At 33.0% G+C, this 17,693-nt stretch overlaps 1 protein-coding gene and 1 pseudogene across 3 annotated transcripts; both read left to right on the forward strand.

Annotated features, from left to right (window-relative positions):
• Positions 1-708: 708 nt before the first annotated feature.
• On the forward strand, positions 709-2,480 carry LOC115958135. Of its 2 annotated transcripts, XM_031076497.1 has the most exons (3): positions 709-1,191; positions 2,020-2,086; positions 2,211-2,480. In XM_031076497.1, exons 1-3 carry the CDS (start codon positions 1,000-1,002, stop codon positions 2,294-2,296), a joined length of 345 nt encoding a protein of 114 aa, XP_030932357.1. In that variant the 5' UTR covers positions 709-999; the 3' UTR covers positions 2,297-2,480. The 2 variants fall into 2 exon arrangements, 1 of the variants encoding a protein (XP_030932357.1); XR_004084457.1 differs by lacking the exon at positions 2,020-2,086.
• Positions 2,481-11,764: 9,284 nt separating this feature from the next.
• Positions 11,765-15,767, forward strand: LOC115955258 (annotated as a pseudogene). Its single transcript, XR_004084081.1, has 2 exons — positions 11,765-15,058; positions 15,600-15,767. The product of XR_004084081.1 is annotated as a disease resistance protein RPM1-like (transcript).
• Positions 15,768-17,693: the final 1,926 nt, after the last annotated feature.

Consider the following 17,693-nt stretch of genomic DNA (forward strand, 5'->3'; position numbering starts at 1 on the left):
AAAGTATTTCTAGTTCCCAAACACGTTCTATTCTCATTTTGGGGGTTGATGAAGTGCCTAATTCTTTTCTTGCAACTTGTTTTGCAAACTTCAAGCTCATCAAAACAATGGATTTTCAAGGTGCTCCTATTGATTACATTCCTAAAGAAGTGGGAAATCTATTCCATCTAAGATATTTAAGCCTAAGAGAGACAAAAGTACACATGCTTCCAAAGTCCATTGGTAAATTGCACAACTTAGAGACTTTGGATTTGAAACGTTCCCTTGTGTTTGAACTACCAGCGGAAATCAATAAACTTTGTAAGCTACGATATCTTGCTGCCTACATTGAAAACTATGATTTTGAACGCAATATTGATTCTTCGACGAGCAGTAAAGATACACAATGGCATTGGGTGTTTACAATCCTTACTAAAGCTTGTTAGGATTGAAGCTAGCAACATTGCCCTTATTGAAGAGTTGGGAAGGTTGGGACAATTGAGGAAGTTGGAAATCTCTAAATTGAAGAGAGAAGATGGGATAGTTTTCTGCACTACACTTGAGAAAATGAGTCACCTTTAGTCTTTGAGAATCAGTGCAACAAGCGAGGAAGAAGTTCTTGGATTACAATCGATGTCTTCTTCTTTACTCCTACAATCTTTGGTTCTATCTGGGCGACTAGAAAAGTTGCCAGAGTGGATTTCCAAACTCAAGAGTTTAGTTTTGGTTTACATTGGTCAAGATTAAAAGATGATCCATTAAAGGTCCTTCAAGCTCTGCCTAATTTGATGTTTCTTCGGCTTCATGATGGATATGAAGGTGAGCAATTACACATTGAGGGAGGAGGCTTCCAGAAACTCAAGTTTCTTGGGCTTGTAAATTTGGAAGGATTGAATAGGTTGATAATAGATGAAGGTGCCATGCCTGTTCTTGAACAGCTTGAAATTGGACCCTCCCCACAGCTGAAGGAGGTGCCCTCTGGCATCCACCATCTGCAAAGCCTCAAAGATCTTGAATTTTATGATATGCCAATCGAATTCGAGCTTAGTCTGCAACCTGACAAAGGCCCTGATTTTTGGAAAGTCAAGCATATTCCCTCTGTCGTTTTCTGGTATAGGATTCAAGGGTTACGCTACAAAACGTACAAGCTTGGTGAAGCTAATTCCAGAGGTGGAGAACCAAAGTGCCCTCCCCACATTTGAGAAATTAAAGGTAAATTCTCTAAGTTATTAGACTATTAAATTTACTGTATTGCCAAAGGTTCGGACTTGCATTAAAAAACTTTCTTTTCCTCTATCCTTTTGATGCTACACAATGAAAGTCTCTTTACAGATGCCACTACCATATTTGAATGCCTTTATACGTATGAGTCTGTCAAAATTGTGTTTCTCTTTGTGGTTCTTGAATTATTACTTTTGGATTAATTTTTTTTTTTTTTTAAATTGTAAGAAATTTTTGTGTGATTGTGGCACTTCGCCATTTTGGTTATTTGGGTTGTTATTTTGTGTTTTGATATCTGGAATTTGCTTGTTTTCACTGTTATTGATCTCGGAGTAGGGGTTTATTTTTAGGATTTTTGTTCCTTTCTCTGTTGAATGTGAAATTTTTTTTAATCCAAACTATTACTTTTGGTAAACATGTTCGAGTTTGATATATATACTCAGTGGAGAAAGATTTGGATGTTTGACTAACAGCTTAATAATAGGGTTTGAGTCACAGATATTGGGTACCACAGAGCCTTTTGTAATAGAAGGAAATGGTCCAAATCGTTACTATAACGTTTCAAATTTTTTTTTCATACTATTGACTCTAAGTAAGAAGTTTCTGATGTAACAAATTGAAACTAATCAACAATTCTATAGATATAACGTGTGAAGCAGGAAGTAAAAAATTCGACAAGAGCCAATATTTGGGAGCTATTTTTGGTGAAGTAATGTGCATGTTGTCCTAGGGATTGCTATTGTAAGAATATTGTGAGATCAACCTTAATTATTGCATTAGTATTGTTGTTGTAAGAGAAGTTTGAAATTTATCTTGCAGACAATTCGTTTATTAACATTACTAGACATCTTAGCCGTAAAGCTTTGGTTACTTTCAATGATAGTTTGTAAGTCTCCGTTTCCCCCTTTAACATTATATAAACCTAATTCTTTTTTCTTTTTCTTTTTTTCTTTTTTCAATATCTATACCAAATCACTTTTCATTTATATTGCTATTTGTGTAACTGTTAGGCTTCAACCATCAAACTCGGATATCTCAAAGGATTTTCAAGTGCCAAATCAAACAAAATACTTGCTCTTTGGTCGATCAGCAATAACATCAGTGGTTGATTGTCCCCTGCATAGCTGCCTTTGTTATTTTATTGTGTAATATTGTTTTTGTTTTACTGTATCAAGGATATGAACCTTTTGAGAACATCATATGCAAAAGGGTGATGTTTTAGTTAAATTGTTGTTAGTTTGAGGTATTGATTGCCTTGCGAGAGACGCCTTCAAAAATAACATATCTGGGTCTTTGTAAAGAGTTGCCTGAGCTTCAGTAGATGGTGGTACAAGAAACTTTGAACTCTGCATAAATAAATTCTCCATTATAATCTCAACAACATACTAAACACAGAAACCTGACGGATTGCAGCATTAAAATTTACATTGCCCCAAACTGGTTGAGGTGAAGTCCAGCAGTTGATTTTATCTGATGTGAGCATCTCAATTATCCATATGCGTGCATGTGCTCACTGAAGCTTATGTTTATGAGTTGGGCAGCTTCTCCAGGGTCAGGGGTTAGATTTTTAAACAACATTTTGGTTTCTGATCCGCCACATTCTATCAAAATTGATTGCTGCAAAGAGAGTAAACTTCTCATCTTCTGGATTGATTTGAAAATGTTTAATAGGAAAAATAATATTTCTAGTCCACTTATGGATATGCCGAGAACTAACTGATGCAAAATGCAAAGACCATATGCTATGAGACCATGTTATAACAGTAAATTAAGGGGCACAAAAAGAAAATGTGCTCTATAGTTTTAGGATGTAATTTACAGAAAAGACATTGACATTGTCTTCTAAACCCCATTTGCTTCTTAGTAACTTCTTGGTAGGTTGTTGGATGTCCTATGCTTTTTTCCATAACAATAATTCGAGCCTGTCATGAATTTTTTGTTTCCAACAAGTGTTTCATTCAAGCTTGTTTAGGATCTATGTTTGCTAGCCGAGGCTCAGATTTAATTGAAAGACTGCATCAGCTGTGAGGGGTACGTATCAATATATCCTTAGTGATGTTGGGGTAGAAGTGAATTCACCTTATAGCTTGAACTATTTGAGGATCAAAGAGATTGGTACATTTTCCCTAATCCCATTACTGCTTGTTAGGTTGCATGAGATCCCTACATAGTTCACATCAGAATCACTCCAACAAGATAACAAACTCCCTGCTTCACAATGTTTGTTCTGTTACACATCTACCTTTCCATAGAGGGATGGCCATACCCATTAGGTAATGGATATCCAACCCTACCCGATCCAATTGTTTCGGGTAATACCCGGATTTTCATGGGTAGAGCTTAACCGGGTAGGGTATGGATATTATCCAAACCCGACCCGTACATAAGGAAAAAAAAAAAAAAAAAAAAAAAAAAAAAAAAAAACACCCTATCACTGGAATGGAATATCAGCTTATTGACAGTGATGTCGTGCTGCAATGGAAATTGTCCATGGATACAAAGGCTTACAAAAACTCCAATGGAGCAGTATCGTTGATGTTGATGAATGGTACTGGTTTGTATTTGCTTGCAAGTGATGGATCCCAAGGTTGTAATTCAGGTGGCTTTCACTGGTCCATCGGGATTTCGGATAGGTAAGTTGGGTTTTGAAGGCAGATTTAGCATAAGCAGCTTTGTGAGAAATAAATGGATGCTAGAATTTGCGGGACCAGTTGAAAAGTGTGATATTCCTTTCATTTGCGGAGAAATTGGATTATGCACGAGAATCCCTTAGATGGCAGATTGTTCTTGTCCAACAAAATTCAGTAGTCAAACCAATTGTTGCATGCCAGTGGATAGTTCACTATCTCTGACTTCAGCTTGTAATGCAACTAGTAATGGCAGTCAATTGAATTCCTTGATTTCCTATCCAAAAAACCCGTATTAAAAAAAAAAAAAAAAAAAAAAAGCCTGAAAGTGACTTTTATTATTGTTACATTGACCTTCATTTTACTCTTGAGGAAAATGTTGCTTCTTAATTTTATTTTATTTTTAAAAATTTTTTATCTAATAAAATTTCTATCTCTATCTCAAAAAAAAGAAAAAGAAGTAGATACAATGTTTTAAGATTGGTTAGTTTTTACATTAAAATGTTTTGGATTAAAAAAAAAAAATTAAATGGGTTTCGGGTAGGGTATGGATATCCATGGATAATATATTCGGGTAAGATTCGGGTATGGATATTAATGGGTATTGATAATCGGGTATCCATGGGTAAACTTTTCGGGTAGGGTATGGGTATACCCGATCCATACCCTACCCATGGCCAAGGCTCAAGAGCTTTATCAAATTTAAAGGATTTTATTAAAAAAAAAAAAAATTCCGTTAGATATAAAAAGCAACCCTCAGCATCTCTTTCAACTGTAGGCTGTAGCTATTCATCCCACTTTGTAACTTTGTATAAAAGTGCTCTATTGAATTCTAAAGCCCTCCTCAAGCTAAGCCCACCAACTTGCTTGGGCTTGCATTTACCACATAAAAAAAAAAAAATGCACTTTATTTTAATCTAAAGAATATAGGGAGTCCTAGATGCTTAACCTCAGGTTCAGCCATTTTGAAACCTTGCTTCCATAGCCATGTAGTGCCAGGGCTTCAATAATGGTACAAAACAATAGTCTCATTGGACTAGATACACGAATCACTTTAAATACAAGAAGCTGAGCGGGCAAATTGGTCTGAGTGGAGAGAAAAAAAAAAAATGGATTGAACTTAAAATCTTTTCTGGAGATATACATTTTCCTGGAGAGCTGGATAAGATATCCTAAGGCAATGTATTTTGCTCGCGCTTGGAGTGGCAAAAAGAAAAAAAAAAATGCTAAGGAATAAAAAAAAAAAAAATGAAAAATTGGATCTATGTCCACTGGATCCCACCTAACAAGAAAAAGTATTTTGTTTTGGCTCGACCTATAATCATATATAAGATAGTAGACGGTATAAATTTATTAACACTTTTCTCTCAGGATCTGTTGCATGAAAGGGATAATATGACTACATAAATGCAAAAAACCTTCAAGGAGTCCAAGGCAAGGAGTTTGTTTAAACTTTAAAGTTAATGGGTTGAACTTCTGGAAGGGCCTTAAACAAAATGGACCCTTCTTTAATATGGGATTTTGAATGGACTGTGGGGAGTGACTCTTTAGTGAACTTTTGGGCTGACTATTTGGGCCTTGGATCAGCCTGTTAAGATTTACATACAAATTTCGTTATACTAGTGAGTGATATTCTATGGATATTGCCAAGTGACCAGCGAGAGATATTCTTTGGGCGTTGGAAATTAAGATTTAAATAGGAAATTTGTTATAATAGTGAGAGATATTATTTGGGCCTTGGACATTAAATGGACTTGTCTTTCGCAAGCCTTTATTGTCTCCAGACTCCGTAAGAGTATTCTAGTGAGAGATATTCTATCTAGAAGGGGGCATGCATGTGACTGTCCCCAATGTTTGCCCTCTGTGCAATTCCACTCCATAATAGTATTCTAGAGACTGCCATTTTTTCCCTCTATGAAACTCTATTATTATTCATTAGTTGGCAAAAAAATTTAAATAAGGCTCACATTAATTGTTCCCATTTGGCCAAAAATCAATTGATTTTGATGTTTAAACTATTTATTTTAGATATGATTGAATTTTAACTATATATCAAAAAAGGTACCGATCACGATAAAGTACTAATAATTTCAAAAGCTTAAAATTTTAGGAAATTATAAATTTATTCATTTAACTATAGTTCTAACTACATTATTAATTTTTTATTTATATCATGCAGAAGATGAAAAGTATATCAATTTTCTACAATGTTGTAGTGACCCTTTTGTTTTTTCTTTTGCATCTGTCATTTTCATATATAAATGTAGTCAGAGCGTGGGCATGTTGATATTTATGCAACTTGTAAAGAAGGAAACTTGTTCTCCAATTTATTTGTGGCGGCTACAAGTTTTTTTTTTTTTTTTAATGGTGGTCATTATGAAATTAAATTATACAAAATTTAATAAGAAGATAACTTTATATATTGACAAAAGAAAAAAAAAAAAAAGCACACATACACACAAATACATAAAGTTTTACAATTTCTTTTTATAAGTTTTCTTATTTTAAAATCTTTGAATGATAGACTCGTTATTAATGTTTGCAAGCTTTATCTCTTTCATCATTTTAGTTTGATAAAAATTTTCTTTTTAACTTTTCATTTTTTGTTTATAAGGGCATAATATATTGTTAAGGGAACCAAATTAACATAACTACATATTTTAAAAATATAACCATTGAATTGCTCGTTCTTTATACTTTTAAAATACATATTAAATTTCATGTCGTATATTGTTTACTATTCGATTTATAAACGTATTTTTTATGTATAGTTTTAAATTACAAAAACCTGAAATTCAAATATTTAATTGATGACATAGCTAATATTTGATTTTATTGAAATTTTGCAAATATAGAGGAGATAAGAAGAAAATGTAATTCAATAATGGATTTTTCAAAATTCACATCCAATAAAAAAAATTTATTAAGCGGAGTTGTAACCTTAGTTTACAACCAAGTTTATCACCAAACTTTGTCCAAAGTTGAATTATGTTGGGTTTAAAAAAATTTGTGAAAAAAAAAATTTAAGTTGGTCACAAAATTTTTTAAGAGTAAAAAATCGTAAAATTTTTAAAATTAATATAAAATATTTTTTTTTTCATGGTGGCTTCAATTTAGAGTCGCCCCTGCAATTTATCAAGATAATGACCACCGGTGACCTGACAAAACCCAAAGGCTTAGAAAATTCTCGTTCACATTCTTCTCGTCCAGTGTAGGCTCCCTACCCCAGTAGGAAAGAGCTAACTTTGTCTGTTGCACTTGTTTTTACTAATCTCAGACAAGGTTCCTAAACTGCACAAGTGCATTGGTAAAGACTTTTTTCTTGTTCATGTTTGGCAAACTATAGAATAATAGAAGTATATAGAACTGGTTCAATTCCAATATAAGCTAAACCAACTGAAATGATTTTATTTTATATAGTTTGTCAAGAATCAAGCCATGACCAATTTTAATTAACACTATTTAACATGCTGTTCATGAATATGGGATTTTGAAGGGATTGTATTGGGAAAAAATGAAAATAACGACTTTTATATGTGAATATTTCTAGCCTTATTTAGAAGTTTGGACAAGCTTTTTGAACTAAATTGTCACCAAACTAAAAACTTTTGGAATCAATTATTTTGTTCATGGCTGACCTGCTTTGTGGTTTGCAAAACACCCTCTTAGCTTTTGGCACGGGAGGGAAGAACTTCAACCAAAAACAATTTCTTCAAAAATTCCTATTCCTAGATCGAGTTTATTACTTAACAAGATGAAGGATTCACATCTTGATAAAAAAAAATAATAATAAAAAAGGAACAGAACAGAAAAGAAAATGTCATATTTGCTTGTTTGCATGAATTGATAAGATTATAATTGATGATACAAGAATCTTTAGTGAACCGCCCTTCCAAACAGGGATGGAGCTAGGATTTGGACATGGGGGAGGGAGGGGGGGTCAAGTTTAATGTAAGCTTGTCGAATCTCATTGCCTTCAATAACACTATAATCTTATATTTGTGGACACAATCTAGTTTCATGCTACAATGAACAAATACTAATTTCAATGGTGGTGATTTTTCAAAATTTTCAAATCTCGCGACCCTAATATCAAAATTTTTTTTTTTTTCAAATTTCATTTCTTTGTCTTTCAATCAGTGTCGGTTGGTGCCTTATGCAAGTTAGGCAACTGCCTAAAGCATCCCTAGTGAAAAAGGATCTCAAATTTTAATATTTATTTAGCCCCAAAACTTAAGCAATTAAGAGAAAAATTCAAAGAAAAAAATGATGAGATATATTACAAATCTTACTACTTAAAGCTCACAAACTAATGTGCTACTACTTAAAAATAATTAAAAAAAAAATTATTTATTAAGTAGTTGAAACTCACCAATCACATTCATTGTTTCATTTATTTACTATTTAGCTTTAGCATTTTACAACTTGTAATCTTCCGCTCACAAGCTGAAGAATCATTCTAATTTAATTAAGAAAAACTGAAATCAAAAGATTAAAAATAAAAAGCAATCTCAAGTTTCTTTGTAGTGGTGCTTCGGACCTTCTTCTCCTTTTGACGTTCCCATCAAGTTTGTCCCTAAAATCCTCAGTTTCAGATTTGTGTAAAACCTCTCTCACTTGGTCAGGTTTTGTACAACTGTAAACTAGCTTACTCTGGTAGTGGTAGAGTCCTGAGGACACATAAGTCAGAAGTCATTGGCTCATTGCTTATCAAGGATGTGGATCCACTTTTAACGATAAATGCTAGTGTCATAAAAAAATAAAAACTGTGCAATTTTTATCACAACTTATTAACATGTGACTAGTTGTAAGTATTGAAAAAAAAAAAAAAAAAAGGTCCACATTTCTATTCCTTACAACTCGTCATATGTCGAATTATGTGGCACCAACATTGCTCGCTTTTAACGGGTAAAAGTGCCTTACACCATGCTTGAGCTTCACAGGGTACAAAGCATTCTGCATTTTCTGTTTTTGATTTAACTGTGTCCTATACCCACCATTCACACCACTATCTAGTGGTTTACATACAGATATTTTCCTCTCTTTTTTCTTCTTTATTTTTTTTAAAGTAATATATTAGTTGTTAACCAAAAAAAAAAAAAAGGTCTTTTTGAATATGGTTCTAATTTAGTCATTGTCTTAAGGTCCCAACAATCAAAATAGAATATTTGTAAAAAAGCAAAATGAGAGGCCAAGAACAAAGACCAATAGAATAATGAACCCGTAAGGCCGTAATGTCAGATCATATTTTTGTTTCTCTCTTCATGACCTTTCTGGAGAAATCAATGAAAGAAAAGGAAAACTACAAGGACGTACGGGACGTCCCATCCCACCTCATCAAAAACTACCAGCGTCGGTTGTTGAATGTTGACTGTGACATATGAATCAAGATGTTTAAATAATCAACGGAGAGATCAAAAAGAAAATGAGATCACTTTAGCATGCAGAAAGAAAGAGACAGATTCTATTCTCACTTGGCATTGGCGACTGAATTTTAGGGTGTGTTTGTTTGGACGTGAAATAAGAAGGATGAAAAATTTTGGAGAAAAATTTTGAAAGGAAATTTTTTTTAAATTGTGTTTAGTTAGATGGGAAGAAAGAAAAATAAATGGTGAAATTTAAGTGTTTTTTCTCTTGATCCATTAAAAAGTTTTTTCTTTAGAATAAAGAGAAAACTAAAAGAAAAAAACACATGAAATGAGTTTTCAAAAATATCCTTAAAATTCACCTTCAAGTCTCCAGTGTTGCCTTTTTTTTTTTTTTTTTTTTTTTTTTCTGACAAGTTGACTTTTTTATCCTTAATTTTTTTTTTTCCCTTTGTTATTGGCGTTATGATTTTCATTTTTTATTATTTTTTTCTTCTTTTCTTTTGTCTGAAGTCTGAACATACCTTCTTTTCTTTTCTTTTCTTCTTTTTATTTTCTTTGACTTTTTCTGGATGTGTAGGCAGTGTAGCTATCTTTCTTTTCTTTTCTTTTCTTTTTTTATTTTTTGCTCATATATTTATTTTCTCATTAATTTTGGTTTTTTTTCTTCTTTTTCTTTTTGATGCTTTTTTTTTAATACTTTAATTAGTGTCTATTTATACATAATTTTTTATTTTTTTATATAAGATAGAATTTCTACTCTAACATAATTTAAGTATATATGTGTGTGAAACTCCTTTTTGAAAACTTGAACTCTGACCCTTACCCTCCACACCTTATACATAATTTTTTTTTAAAAAAAGTATAATGTGTTACCTTTTATTTTATTTAATAGGGATATGATGATCAATTTATATTAACTTTATTTCCAACAAAACAAAAAAGTTTTTCATTCATCCATTTTTCCACCCTACCAAACAAACACAAATGAGAAAAACTAAAATCTTTTCTATCCTCTCTGCATCTTCTATCCTCTCACTTTTCCATTTTCCTAACCAAACGGACTCTTAGTCCAAAAAACTGAGTATGTATTGTATCTATAGGGTCCACTTGGGATCAACTTATTTTTCTGAAACTAAATTTTTTTTACTGAAAATACTGTAAATAAAGGTAAAAGTTAGTTGAAATAGTACAATGAGACACATGAATAATATCAAAAAGTGCAGTGAGACCCATGAATAGAACTAAAAATAAGTTGGCAAAAATAATCTTTGTTAAACGGACACTTAGGTGTATTTGGATATCGCTTATTTTACTGAAAACTGAAAACACTATAGTAAAATAATTTTTAAATGTGTGAATAATGTCGTGGGACTCAGTTTTAATGAAAGTTTTGTTGAAAAAAAAAAGTTTGTAAGTCCTGTGAACAGTGTACGAGACCCACTGGATACCATTTATTGCCACAAAAACGCTCTTCTCAAAAAAAAAAAAAAAAAATAAAAAAAAAGTAAAAAATCTTAGCGTGTGCAATGGAAATTTCGCGTTGTTCGTTCTCCCTCCACGCAAAATAAATGGACCGCTCTCTTTAGATCACACTACTAAATTTTCCCATTATTCACGGTGTTTGAATCTTGACTCTTTTGTCCAATTCCTTCGATACAACTAGAACTAGAAGTCATTGGAGCAATACCGAAACAGGGCCGGCTCAAGGCCTAGGCAAGTTAGGCCTAGGCCTAAGGCCCCACCAAAAAATAAAAATTTTCTTAAGAAAAAAGGCCCAACTTTTCCTAGTTAAAGGCCCAAATTTTTATAAAATTATATATATATATATATTTTCTAAGGGTTGTACATTTTTTTTTATTAGTGATGTTAAGGGTACTACAAATTTTACTATTGACTTACAAATTGTCATGTTATTAATCACAAAAAAGTGATATAAACATTCATTAGTTAAATTGATGAAGTTCATCAATGAGAGACAGTGTCACATTATATTTTGAACATTTTATAGTGTTTTTAATTAGCGCATTTTTCTTTTTCATTTCTATTAAGACTCTCAAATTACGAGATCAATAGAACCTTAACTCAATTGAAACCCTAAAATATTTCAAAAAGATGTTGCAAATGTATTAAATCATCAATTATAGATTAATCTCCCTTGATAGTTTGAGACTTTGATTTTTGTAAACTAATATCCTACAAAGTCACACACCAAATAATATCTATCTCTCTCTCTTAAAATCAAAATATAAAATTAAAAATTAGATTACAACTTTATTTAACTATGCATCGTCTTATATCCAAAATAAAGTATCTTTTTCAATCGCAATATATTTTTATTTCTTTTTATTAATATTTATAATTCAACTATGATATTCAATTCTCTATATGAAATTAACATTAGTCTAGTTGGTATTATTTATGTATTTAATGTATCAAATTAACCTTAATTTGATTAGTATTAAATAATTTTGTTTAATTAATATTTACATTTTAAAGGCCCCGCATAAATTTTTCACCTTAGACCCCAAATTAGGTTGGGCCGCCCCTGTACCGAAATTGCAGGTTTCTATTCCATTTCCCTAAACTACACTTCACCCATCTTTTTCCACCATAATACCAGACCCACTTCTCCAAGCTAAGTCCTTGTTCACATTAATCTTCAATATATCCCACCAAATTGTCATCACCGTCCATACCCTCAATCTAACTCAACACCCGGTCTTTTTCTTGGAACGAATACCAGGATCATCAATGACTTCAAAACCCATGATTCTAAGAATTCCGCATCATCATTTTTCCACTTCTCCATCTCCAAACTTAGCGACTCGTGTCACCCGAACCCATTTCCATGCCTCCTTGTCTGTAAATCAACAACCCTTTTAGATAGCTCAAATAAAAGAACCATTCAATCATCTATAGTCATATTAGTGATAATATGAAAAGCAACAGTCTAGCAAATGGTGTGTGTACTTAAATGATCTAAGAAGGAAGAAGAAATGGCAGAAATTGCAGTTGGCCTCGTTATTGAGAATTTGGTCCGGTTGTTAGTCCATGAAGCAAAATTTTTGATGGGTATCCACGTTAAAGTTGCAAACATCAAAGATGAATTGGAGATCATTCAGTCCTTCCTCAAGGACGCAGATGCTAGGACCGAAATAGGGGACATGAGCAACGTTGAGAAAACATGGGTGAAACAGATAAGGGAAGAAGCTTATCACATAGAAGATGTTATTGACGAATACATACTTCATTTAGCAAAAGGTTCTCATGGGCGAAAGCCAGGATTATATTTTCTCCATAAAGTTTTTCGATTTACCATAAAATTGAAAGCAAGAAGTGTTATAGCCTATAAGATTCAAGATATCAATAAAAATCTCAAGGAAAAGAGAGAGCGGGCTGTTAGATATCACTTCAACACTATAAACCAAGGAGGATTGGGCAGCGACACTAGAAGTGATACATGGCTTGACCCTCGAGTGGAATCCCTTTTCATTGAGGAGGCTGAGGTTGTGGGCATTGAGTCACATAGAGACAATTTGATAAATTGGCTGGTAGAAGGATCATCTAATCGCATGGTGTGTTCGGTGGTCGGCATTGGTGGGCTTGGCAAGACCACTCTTGTTAAAAAGTGTATGACAATGAGAAGATTGTATCTCACTTCAATTGTTATGCTTGGATCACTGTGTCTCAATCATACAAGATGGAGGAACTATTAAGAGTAATGATAAAGCAGTTCTACAAGGCAAAGAAGGAGTTTGCTCCTAAGGAAATTGACACAATGAAAGTAATATCACTAATTGAAGAATTAAAGCACTATTTGCGTGAACAAAGGTATGTAGTAATTTTTGATGATATATGGAATATAGGATTTTGGGAACATATAAAATGTGCTTTCCCAGAGAATGACAAAGGAGGTAGAATAATAATCACAACCCGAAGTGAGGATGTTGCTCCTTCTAACAAAGAATCTCCATATTATTATGTGTACAAGTTACCACCTCTACCTTTAGAAAAAGCTTTGGAGCTTTTCTACAAGAAGGTATTCCAAAGGGAAAGGGGGCAATGTCCTCCTGAGCTTTATGATTTGTCACGTGTAATAGTTGAAAGATGCGGAGGGTTACCTCTAGCAATTGTGGCTATAGGTGGTCTTTTGTCAACCAAAGCCAAGGTTGTCTCTGAGTGGTGCAAAGTTCTTGATGGTCTTAGTCTAGAGTTTGAAACTAATTCCCGCCTTAGAAGTATCACCAAGATTCTATCCTTTAGTTATTGTGATCTACCTTACAATCTCAAAGCATGTTTCTTATATTTGGGCATGTTTCCAGAGGATTACTCTATTAATTGTGCTAGACTAACTCGGCTATGGATAGCTGAAGGTTTTGTAAAAGAAAAGAAAGGGAAAGTGTTGGAAGATGTTGCACATGATTGCTTGAGTGAACTCATTCATAGAAGTTTGGTTCAAGTGGCACAAGTTGATTTTGTTGGCAAAGTTAGAACTTGTCGGGTTCATGATATGATGCGTGAGGTTATTGTTTCTAGGTCAGAAGAATTGAGTTTTTGTCATGTTTCAATGAGTAATTGCTCAATTTTTAATGGAATTGGTCGGCACCTCTCCATTCAAAACAATGTAAATACTCCTTTGGAGGGTACTTCTACTTCCCAAACTCGTTCTATTCTTATGGTGGGGGTAGTCGAGGTATCCAATTATTTTCTTACTACCTATTTTGAAAATTTTAAGCTCATGAAAACACTAGATTTTGAAGGGGCTTCTATAGATTACATTCCTAAAGAAGTGGGTAACCTATTCCATCTAAGATATTTAAGATTGAGAGATACTAAAGTACACATTCTTCCAAAGTCTATAGGTAAACTACATAACTTAGAGACTTTGGATTTGAAACGTTCCCTTGTGTCCGAGCTACCAAAGGAGATCAATGGGCTCCTTAAACTACGATATCTTGCGGCCTACTTTATAAATCGTGATATTGAATATAATATTGATCATCGGCGTGCGGTAAAGATATCAAGTGGTATTGGGAAGTTAGAGTCCTTACAGAAGCTTCATAAAGTGGAAGTCAACAACAACACCCTTATTTCAGAATTGGGAAGATTGAGGCAATTGAGAAAGTTGAGTATCTCCAAATTGAAGAGAGAAAATGGGATTGCTTTGTGTACTACATTGGAGAAAATGATCCACCTTCGGTCATTGAAAATCAGTGCAATAAGTGCGCAAGAAGTTATTGAATTACAATCAATGTCTTCTCCTCCACTCCTCCTACAATCTCTTGTCCTAAGAGGGCGACTTGAAAACTTGCCAGAATGGATTCCTAAACTCAAGAGTATAGTTAGAATTGGTTTTACTTGGTCAAGATTAATAGAAGATCCATTAGAGATCCTTCAAGCTTTACCTAACTTGATGAATCTTGTGATTTACCAAGGATATGAAGGTGGACAATTACATATTGAGGAAGGAGGCTTCCAGAAACTCAAGTTTCTAGGGCTCACAAATTTGAAAAATTTGAATAGGTTGATAATAGATGAAGGTGCCCTGCCTCTTCTTGAAAAGATTGAAATTGGACCTTGCCCACTACTGGAGGAGGTGCCCTCTGGCATCCACCACCTGAAAAACCTCAAAGATTTGGAATTTTTCGAAATGCCGAGGGAATTTGTGCTTAGTATGCAACCAAATGAAGGCCCTGATTTTTGGAAAGTCAAGCATGTTCCTTTTGTTTGTTTTTGGTATAGGATTCAAGGGGAACGCTACAAAACCTACAAGCTTGGTGATTTAGAGTTGTTGGAGCATCTGCGAAGGTAAGTCAAGAGGTGGACAACCAAAGTGCCCTCAACATTTTTGAGAAATCACAGGTATTATATTACCCTTTAAGCAATTATACTATTATTTTTACTGCATTACCAAAGGTTCATACTAGCAATAAAACATATTTCCTTTCTTTTATCATTTTGTTGCTACACAATGAAAGATTTAATTAGAAAGAATGAAATGATTCAAATTCTAATGCCAGAAGTTGTCGAATCCATGATCATTTAAATTGGACAACGACCATAAATGGGGATACTTTGGGTGTGTCGGTCTCTTGTTCTTGAATTAATTCCTCGTTTGTTGCATTCTAAAAAAAAAAAAAAAAAACCTCATTTGTTAAATTATCGTGGGATTGACCTTATTATTACAATAGTATTGTTGTTGTAACAGTTGTTTAATACTCATTCAGATTACCAAGTTTGTTCGTTGTGATAGGTGATAAACTTGAGTGCTCAAGTTTACTTGCTGTGAATCACAGTTTGTAAGCTTGCATTTCTCCATTTCACACATTATAGACCTTTTTCTTTTTTGCATTGTTTATAAAATTTCCCTTCTTATTTATTTTGCTATTGTTATAATTGATAGGCTTCAAATACCAACATCTCAAGGATATTCAAGTGCCAGATCGTACAGGATATAGTTTTTCTCTCAATCAACCAGAATATCAGTGGCTGATTCTCTGCCTGACTGCCTTTGTCATTATATTGTTGTTGTAATTATGTTGTCACTATTGCTGTAGTATTGCTACCTGATTCGTTGCAGATTCTGCCCTGGTGAGAATTTGCAGTTGCAAATTGCAATGGTGCTACTAGTGAGAATCCAATATGACTTAGAGAGAGGGAGCTCCCAATTTCCAAAGAAATAACACCATATGGAAGAACTAATACTTCTTGTATCTAATACTTACAACAACAACAACAAAAAAGTTCCCGTTAATAAGTGCTCTTAAGATATTTGTTAATGGATCATTATTGTCAATCAGCCATAATGTACATCAGTGGTTGATTCTCCCTGCATGGTTGCCTTCGTTATTGTATTTTTCTAACAATGTTATTATTGTTTCAGTGTATCAAGCATATGAACCTCTTGAAAAGATTATATAAAAAAAGGGTGATGTTTTAGTTAAATTTGCATTTGATCTCCGGAGTGGTTTAAGAATGTCATGTATTTCGCTGGTGGGCTTGCATGTAATGGCTTTGATACAGCTAAAAATTCTATTTATTGAAGTTTCCCTTTAAATTTTGAAAGAGTAAATAATTTGTATATGTTTTCATTATTCATCCAAACTAGAAAACTGTTAGAACAGAGTTGTTTGTTCAAATTGGGGAGTGTCTCCATGTGTCTTTAAAGATTAAGATGTTGTATATGGCGTGGAGCAATCAAAATTGTTGTGTGCGGTTTTTTATGTTGCAGCAGTGTTGTTGCAGGTTTTGTTTTGCTCTTTGGTAAGTGTCATAGTTTGCAGTGTTGATGCAACTTTGGCTGCTTGTGTTTTGAACCTCTGATATCACGGTTCTTGTATTGATATATCTAAATCAGTCACTGTAAAACAAAAATATTTCGTTGGCTCTGAGTAATTTCAACCATTACATGCTCACATTTTTTTCTTCTTTTGACATGTAATGTTTTGAAGTTGCTAAAGTTGCATTTGGAAACTTGAATTTGAATTTAGATTTGGATTTTAAATCAATATATTTAAAATGCATTGATTTCAAATGCATTAATTTTAGATATATTTCAAATCGAATGATTTTAAAAATTTTAAAATTTTTGATAGATTTGATCAAATTCAAATCTTTGATATTTTAAAACTATCAACAAAAATAAATAAATAAATAAATAAAAATAATTACTCAAATACAAATTTACATGATGCCCAAATCATGCTATTCAAACACTCCATAAATAGTTCGACAGACATTTGCCATAAATCGTGAAAACTTAAACTTTTATGTGTGTTCTCTGTTCGTCCAAAGAAAGATTTTTAATCATCTATGAAGTACGAACACATATATGATATATCTAACCTTTACCTCATTACTCCCCTCAAGCTACAAAAAAATCTCCAACCAATGACAAACACAGCATAAAATAATCTACCACTTTGTGTATTTTCTTTTATTAATATTTTGTAAACACTGAATGGATATTAGTTCTATTTTTTATAATATATATTCTTCAATTTTAGCATAATTGGATTTACAATTACAAGGGCGGTGGTGACTATTTTTTTTCTTTTTTAAAAATTGTTTTTGGGCTTTTGATATTTTTATTATTATATTGGGCTCTGGGCTTTTGATATTTTGAGGAGGTCATGGCTTAGATGGCATTACATGTTATGTCCGACTAGGTAATCTGTTGTGTTTTTTGGGGTTAGGCCCATTGGAGGTGAATGTATTTGTGTAAAGCTTGGAAACATAGTGGGCTTTTTCGTGTTAAGGGTGAGTTGTTTGATGTTTTTTTTGCATGTAGTTGTTTGATGTTTAGCTAACTAAATAGTAATATTTCTCATAAAAAAAAAAAAAAACTAAATAGTAATATTCACAACACCTTACATTTAGATTCTCTATTCTAAATTCTGCTTCATTTATATATCATTTTCTTATTTTCTTCTAATTTTCCTTCTTCAACTAATTCAAAATCCACAACAGAAATAATAATTTAAAAAAAAAAAGTTGT

Source organism: Quercus lobata, chromosome 8, assembly GCF_001633185.2.
Source record: "Quercus lobata isolate SW786 chromosome 8, ValleyOak3.0 Primary Assembly, whole genome shotgun sequence".
NCBI lineage: Eukaryota > Viridiplantae > Streptophyta > Magnoliopsida > Fagales > Fagaceae > Quercus > Quercus lobata.